Source organism: Galeopterus variegatus, unplaced genomic scaffold (genome assembly GCF_000696425.1).
Source record: "Galeopterus variegatus unplaced genomic scaffold, G_variegatus-3.0.2 Scaffold7723, whole genome shotgun sequence".
Classification (NCBI taxonomy): Eukaryota; Metazoa; Chordata; class Mammalia; order Dermoptera; family Cynocephalidae; genus Galeopterus; species Galeopterus variegatus.
In genome coordinates, this window is record NW_007733834.1 from 85,632 (window position 1) to 93,206 (window position 7,575).

At 54.0% G+C, this 7,575-nt stretch overlaps 1 protein-coding gene across 1 annotated transcript in view; it reads left to right on the plus strand.

Moving 5' to 3' along the window:
• The window catches only part of LOC103607802 (scavenger receptor cysteine-rich domain-containing protein SCART1-like), a 13,321-nt gene extending 5,994 nt beyond the window's left edge, over positions 1 to 7,327 (plus strand). Inside the window, exons 6-12 of the mRNA XM_008592269.1 lie at positions 2,581 to 2,886; positions 3,254 to 3,571; positions 3,652 to 3,966; positions 4,046 to 4,360; positions 4,822 to 4,890; positions 4,968 to 5,282; positions 7,212 to 7,327. Coding sequence (XP_008590491.1) covers positions 2,581 to 2,886; positions 3,254 to 3,571; positions 3,652 to 3,966; positions 4,046 to 4,360; positions 4,822 to 4,890; positions 4,968 to 5,282; positions 7,212 to 7,327 — 1,754 coding nt within the window. The remainder of the gene's footprint in view (positions 1 to 2,580; positions 2,887 to 3,253; positions 3,572 to 3,651; positions 3,967 to 4,045; positions 4,361 to 4,821; positions 4,891 to 4,967; positions 5,283 to 7,211) is intronic.
• Positions 7,328 to 7,575: the final 248 nt, after the last annotated feature.

Genomic DNA, 7,575 nt, shown 5'->3' on the forward strand with positions numbered 1-7,575 from the left:
AAGTTCAGGAGTATTGCCTTCCTTTTCATTTCTGATTTTAGTAATTTGGGTCTTCTCTTCTCAGCTTGGTGAGCCCTGTCAATTTTATTGGTCTTTTCAAAGGATCAACTTTTATTTTTGTTACTCTCTCTGTTGTTTTTATTGTATATTTCAGTGTGACTTGCCTTTTCCCCACAAGCTTTGGGTTCGATTTATCTTTCTTTTTGTAGGTTCTTAAGATGGAAGTTAGGGTACTGACTTGAGATAGTTCTTTCTTAATGTAGGCATTTGCCACTATAAATTTTCCTCTAAGCACTGCTTTCATTTCAGTCAGCAGTTTTGATATGTTGTGTTTTCATTTTCACTCACCTCCAAGTGTTTTCTAATTTTCCTTTTGTTTTCTTCTTTGACCCATTGGTTGTTTATGAGTATGTTGTATTTGTATATTTTCCAGTTTCCCTCCTGTTATTCATTTGTAGCTTCATTGCACTGTGGTCAGAGAAGATACAACTTCATGATTTGAATCCCTGAAAATTTTTTCAGATTTTATTTGTGCTCCAATATTTGTGCCCCAACGTTATCTATCCTGGTGAATGTTTTATGTGCACTTGTGAAGAAGGTGTATTCTGCTGTTGTTGGATAGAGTGTCATACATATGTCCCCTAGGTCGAGTTAGTTTATAGTGTTGTTCCAGTTCTTTCTTTCCTTATTGACCTGTCTGTGTAGATGGTCTATCCATTATTAAAAGTGAGGTATTGTTGACTCTAATTATTGTTTTATAACTGTCCATTTCTGCCTACCATCTGATCTATTTTGCATTATTATTTTTGGCTCTGTTATTAGGTGCATATAGCTTATAATTGTTATATCTTCTTAATGAATTGACCCTTTGATCAATATATAATCCTCTTCTTGTCTTGTGATTTTTTTTTTTTTTACTTAAAATTTGTCTTCGTCTATTTAGGCTTCTGTCAGGAAATAACTTAGACTGGGTAATTTGTGAACTACAGACATTTATTTCTCGCAGTTCTGGAGGCTGGGAAATCCAAGATCAAGGCTCCGGCAGATTTGCTGTCTGGTTAGGCCTTGTTTCTCATACACGGTGTCTTCTCTGTGTCTTTGTATGGTGGAAAAGCAGAAGGGAAAAAGAGACAAACGTTTTCCCTCAAGTCCTTTTGTAAGGACACTAACCCCATCCATGAGGGTGGAATCCTCATGCCCTGATCACCTCCTAAGGGCCCCACTTCTTACTACTGTTGCATTGAGGACTAAGTTTCAGCATGAAGTGTGGAGGGACACACGTGTTTAAGTCACAGCAAAGTCTATTGTGTCTGCTATTAGTATAGGCACTTACGCTCTCTTGGTTACTACTTGCATGGATATCTTTTAAAAACCTTTCACTTTTAATTTATTTGTGATTTTTCATCCAATTTGGGTTCACTGAAGAGACCACATTTTGGGCTATTTTTTAAAAATCCATTCTGCCACTTGCTGCCTTTTAATTAGAGAGTTTAATCCATTTACATTTTAAGTAATTACCGATAAGGAACTATTTATTTCTGTCATCTCGCTATTGTTTTCTATATGTCTTGTATTTACTTGTTCCTCACTTTGTCCATTACTGACTTCCCTTGTGTTTAATGGACTTTTGTAGTGAACCATTTAGATTCCCTTCTCTCTTCTCTCTCTCTCTCTCTCTTTTGGTGGTGGTGGTTATTTTTTCTTTTGTGTTTCCCAGGGAAGTTATACCTAACATCTTACATTTATAAAACTCTACTTTGAATTAAAACCAACTTAGTTTTAACAGTATACGAAACCTCTGCTCCTGTATAGTTACTGTCACAAATTACACTTTTATACATTGCATCCCATTGACATAGGTGTTTTTCTAAACTTTTTGTTTTTTTTGTTTTTTTGTTTTTGTCTTTGAAAAGACTCTATTCTTTGTTGCATGTGACCACTGAGGCCTCTATTCTGTTAGCGTAGTGATAAAACAGTGATTTGACAAAGATATCCTTAAACACCAGTATAAAAACAAACCAACCAAAAAAAATTCAACACTCTCTCAGTGTTTGCATATTAGTCATTTGTTGGGACACACCTTTAATGCTGAGGCAAACCATTTTCCACTGTGCATTGCATTCACCCCTTGCTTGCCCAGAGCCAAATTTGCTAAATTCTGTCTTCATTATATATTTTCCTGTTCTTCCCAGACACTAGAGTTCCAAAACGGTTGATTATGACAGTTTTACCAGCTTTATCATTGCTTCCCTGTTGTGGGGTATGTTCACGTAGGCTGAGAGTGAGAACAGGGTGCATCAGCCTGTGAGGGGACTGGGGAGCGAGGCCTTGGATGCCGCCCTGTTCCCTAGAGCTCCCACTGGTCGAGAGAAGCAGGGCTGCGAGGGGCACCTGCACCGCTGCTCACTTCCTGGTGGTGAAGCCGACATTTGGCCACTTCTCTCATTATTGGAGTGTGTCTGTGTCTCATACATTCCAGTGAACTGGCAGAGTTGATTTAGACAGGCTCACATTAAGGACAAGGCAGCAGTGTCTACAGGGTCTGGAAGCCACACTGACTGTCCCTCCCCCACCCCCCAGAGTTCCGGCTGGTCAATGGCAGCAGCAGCTGTGAGGGCCGCGTGGAGCTCCTGGTGCAGGGGACCTGGGCTCCCCTCTGCGCTGCCCACTGGGACTTAGCAGATGCCACCGTACTATGCCACCAGCTCAACTGTGGCAATGTGGTGGCCACACCCCAAGGAGGCCATTTTGGGGAAGGGGACGCTCCCGTCTGGCCGGAGGTGTTTCATTGTGTGGGGACAGAGTCCCATTTGTTGAACTGCCCAGCGAACACTCTGGGGGCCCCATCCTGTGCCCTGGGAAACGTGGCTGCCGCCGTCTGCTCAGGTGGGTGCAGCACATGCAGTGTGTGTGTGAGGGCGGTTGGGTGGACAGGAGGAGCTCGGGGCTGAGCAGTGGGCAGGACAGGAGGCTGTTCACGGTGGACAATGGGTAGGTCACATGGGAATGAAAAGATGGGTTAAGGGGGATGGTGGGATGGTGTAGGTAGAACGGGCAGGGAGGAAGGTCTGGGGAGGTCGAGTGGGGATTTTGGATAGAAGAGGAAGGAAGGACGGAGGAACATACAATGGAAGGGAAGGCAGCTGAGAGGGAAGAAGGGCAGGTGGACCGAGGGGTGGACAGGTCACTGTGTGGGGTCAGCATGGGCCCCAGCACCTCCTTGACCCCGCAGGCTCCTGCTCTCCCTCCCCAGGTCTCCCCCACGCGCTGCGGCTGAGGGACGGACAGAGCCGCTGTGACGGCCGTGTGGAGGTCTCCCTGGCCGGTGTGTGGGGCCGCGTCCTGGACGACGGCTGGGACCTGCGAGACGCCGGGGTGGTGTGCCGGCAGCTCGGGTGCGGACAGGCTGAGCGAGCCTACGATGCGCCTGCCCCCGGCCGCGGGGCCGTCCCGGTGGGTCTGAGCCACGTGCGCTGTCTGGGCATCGAGACCCATCTGACCCAGTGCAACGTGTCCGCATTCCCGCTGGTGCCCGCGGGGACTTCGTGGGACGCGGGTGTCGTGTGCTCTGGTGAGTGTGGAACCCCTTCCGTCCGCCTCCTCAACCCGTCCCCACGTAGCCACAGGGCGCCCTGATCATTCTCTCCGCAGGGAGCCGCGGGGTGCGGCTGGCCGCGGGGCCTGGCCGCTGTGCGGGGCGTGTGGAGCTGCTCCACGGGGGCGCGTGGGGCACCGTGTGTGACGACGCCTGGGACCTGCTGGACGCGCACGTGGTCTGCAGGCAGCTGGGCTGTGGCCGTGCGCTCAGTGCCCCGGGGGATGCCCACTTCGGGGCCGGTGCAGGGCGCATCTGGTTGGACGAGCTGGGCTGCCGGGGCAACGAGTCTGCGCTGTGGCAGTGCCCATCCGGGGGCTGGGGCCGGCACGACTGCGGGCACAAGGAGGACGCCGGGGTCTTCTGCTCAGGTCGGTGCAGCCCGCCCCCCCTGTGGGTCGCACCCACCGACTGATGCTGGGTCTCGCTGACCGGCCTCTCTGTGTGCAGAGTTCACGGATCTGAGGCTGCAGAACCACAGCCGGCCATGCGCAGGGCGCCTGGAAGTTTTCTACAACGGGACGTGGGGAGGCGTCTGCCAGACTCTGAGCCCTGCCTCCCTGGGGATCCTGTGTGGGCAGCTGGGCTGTGGTTCCCGGGGGCAGCTGCAGCCCAGGGCAGCGAGCCGGCCTCCCCCTGGGGCTCTCTGGTTGGCCTCCATTCAGTGCAGGGAGAGGCATGACAGGTCCCTGTGGCAGTGCCCGTCAGACCCCTGGAACCAGCAGTCCTGCTCCAGTGGGGAGGAAGCCTGGATCGTGTGCGCAGGTGAGCAGGTGGGGCTGGGGGCGGGAGGGGGTTCTGCTCGGCCCTTTACCCCAGGGGTGAAGCGTCAGTCTTCACTTGGTCTTACAAGTCTGTGTTGTGCTGGGTCAGTAAAGGGGCAGCATCCGTGTCCTGAGGCTCTGGGCTGTATGAGGCGTCTGGAGTCTTCTCAGACCCCTGGTTCTCCCCCAGTGGGGGAGGCAGGAGCACTGGGCTCCGGGGGCATCTTCTGAGATCGTTCCACAGGGACAGGGCCACCGTGGATAAGCCCCAAGCTTTTCCAGGTTATGGAATCCCTCAGCCCACGTGGGTATCTTTTGCTTACACATAGAAAGTTCTTTTTTAGCAAGGAGATGATATTCCTGTGTTGGGGAGACAGAAAGAAATGGAAAAGAAAAATAATTGACGGAATTCTAAGCTGCTGAGCTTGCAGCTACTGAGATGGGTTCTCATTTCCTACCCAGAAAAGGCAGGAGAAGCTCCCGAGGCCCCCGGGCAGACCCTCAACTGCTCGTCCACGCTGAGCTGCCCAGGTACCCCCCGTCCGTCTCTCTGTCCTTCTACCCCCGTCCTGGCCCCGGCCCCGCGGTGACCACAACCCCCTTTCCAGGGGAGGGCGCGGTGCGCCTGCGCGGGGGCGCGGACGGCTGCTCCGGGCGCGTGGAGCTGTGGCACGCGGGCTCCTGGGGCACCGTGTGTGACGATTCCTGGGACCTGGCGGATGCGGAGGTCGTGTGCCGCCAACTGGGCTGTGGCCGGGCCGTGGGCGCCCTGGGGAAGGCCGCCTTTGGCCCCGGCTCAGGGCCCGTGTGGCTGGATGAGGTGGGGTGCCGGGGCAGCGAGGCGTCCCTGTGGGGCTGCCCGGCCGAGCCGTGGGGACGCGGGGACTGCGCGCACAAGGAGGACGCGGGCGTGCGCTGTGCTGGTGAGTGGGCGGGGACGGCAGGGCGGGGCATGGAAGTCAGCAGAGGGGACCCGGCTGGGCTGGGCGGGGCAACAGGCTTCGTGTTTCTGCGAGTGAGTTTCCACCTTTTGCTTCGTCCGCTGTGAACTGCTTTGTTGTGGAGCAGTGTTTGGGGACGCACCCTCTCAGGAGTCCTGGGGTTTGATTGGGGACTTCTGTTGTCTTTACCTCTAACCCATGTTTACTCTGGGAGTCTGGGGTCACCTGGTGCTGGCAGCTGTTGTCCTGGACACTGACTCCCAAACGCTTTGCCTCATTGTCTTGGCAGAGAACAGACAGATCACGGTAGCAGTGTCAGCAAAAGTCGCAGCCGTGGGTAACTTTTCCTGAGCACACATCTGAGTAGCTCTCTGTGCCCTTAAGTCACTTAGTGAGACCTGCCCAGGAACCTCTGTTGTGTGGCCACACTAGCCACTCTTTTACAAGGAGGTGGGAGTGCCCCATGAGGGGAGACACCTCCACACTCCTCCCCTTCCTGCCTCCAGAGGACACCAGCCCGGCCCGGGGGCACTGCCCAGCTGGAGTCAGCAGATGCCTCCCCGCCCCCTCCGCACACACTTCCCTTGAGGTCGAGGGTGAGGGTGGGTGAGGGTGAGGCTGGGTGAGGGCCCTCGGGAGCCGCCCGCTCCTGCTGAGGGGTGTGCAGGCCCCTCTCCACCACCCAGGTAGCTCACGACGTCGCCCTCATTAGAGCCTGGACCGGGCCCCCCACCGGCGACAGAGGCCCATTTGATGCTGTGTGCCATCAGTACTGTCCTGGGAACCCTTCTTGGTCTCCTCCTTCTGGGCCTCATGGCCTCTCTGATCCTGCCTCGAGCCACACAAGCCAAGCAGAGGGGTACGCACGTACCTATCCTGGTCCCGATCGCCAGTGTGGTAAAAACAAGAGCAGCACATGGCTCCAAATTGGAGCCGGGGCCCATGCAGGTGAGGTTTCACATGAAGTGGCCCTTTATTGGCCAAAGAGAGTGACTTAGACACTTGAAAAGGCCACAGGCCCCTGGGACTTGGAGCTGAACCCTAGAAGGTCCCCCCTGGACACCACATTGGGGCCATTGGGCATTAGCACATGATTTACCAATGAAGGATACTGCCAGGGGTAGGAGGGCACTGAGGGGCCTGGTCACATCACTTTGGTTTCCTCTGCCTTTCTGCTGCCTGAGTGGGGTCCCCGCCTGGGGGAGCTATGCTCCCCTGCCCATGGCTGTGTTGCTTATGGGGTCCTGCCTATGACCACACTCACCTTGCCTCAGGTCCAGGACAGTCCAAGGCATCTCCTGGAGAAGCCATCTATGACGTCACTGGGGAAATGCCACTGGCATGCTGTATGAGGAAATTGTGCAGGCCGAGGAGGATCCCCAGGGTGAGGGGGATGGCAAGTGGGGAAGGTGCTCGCTGCTCGCAGTTGAGCCCCGAGGTGGGGCTCTGAGTGCTGACCACAAGACGCAATGAAAAAGGGAGTCCAGAAATGGCTTCTGGCCACAGTGCTGATGGACCCCAGGGGGACACATGGGCAGGGACCAATGAGGGCAAAGCCAGTAGCTGGAGTCCTGGTCAGAGAGGGGCCTGCCCCCTGGTGGGAGAAGAAGCCAGGTGAGGTGATCTGGGTGTATCAGGCTCTACTGATGGTGTCACAGCCCACCCAGCCTCAGTTTCCTCACCTGTAGTGTGAGCATGATAAACCTAACTGTGCTGCTGTCACGGGATGCTTGAGGAGCCCAGTGTCAAGATGCCTTAAACATTGTCAGGTGCTTTTGGGTGATATTTCTATGCATCCCCAAAAGAGGGCCATTTTACAAGCCACACCATCCTTGGCTTGCCATAGTGGCTTTTGGGACAATTTGTACATTGTGCCAGTGGTAATGGAGGGGTCTCTTGTGCCACTTTCAGAGGGGGTGTCTAACTTCGTGGATGGACAGTCTGCACCTGAAGAGGAAGGAGGCAGCGGATCGCTTTCTCAGGGTTATGATGAGGCTGCGTTTCCGCCGGAGGAGATGACACTGTAAAGCACCCTGAAGATGCTGCACATGGCTGGTCGTGTCATGATCACAGTTCTTTATTTTCTTTTGCAATTGTATTAATCTCAAGAGATGACATTCATGCATTCCTCTTGGTGCAGTGTCTTCAAGCCACCCAGATAAAACCCACGTCCTCCTGGTCCTGTCTGGCTCCTCATCCGTGTCCCCTCCAAGGGGTGTTCACTGTTGACAGTTATGCTGCATAACCTTTGGGTTTCCCGTGCATCCACAGCAAA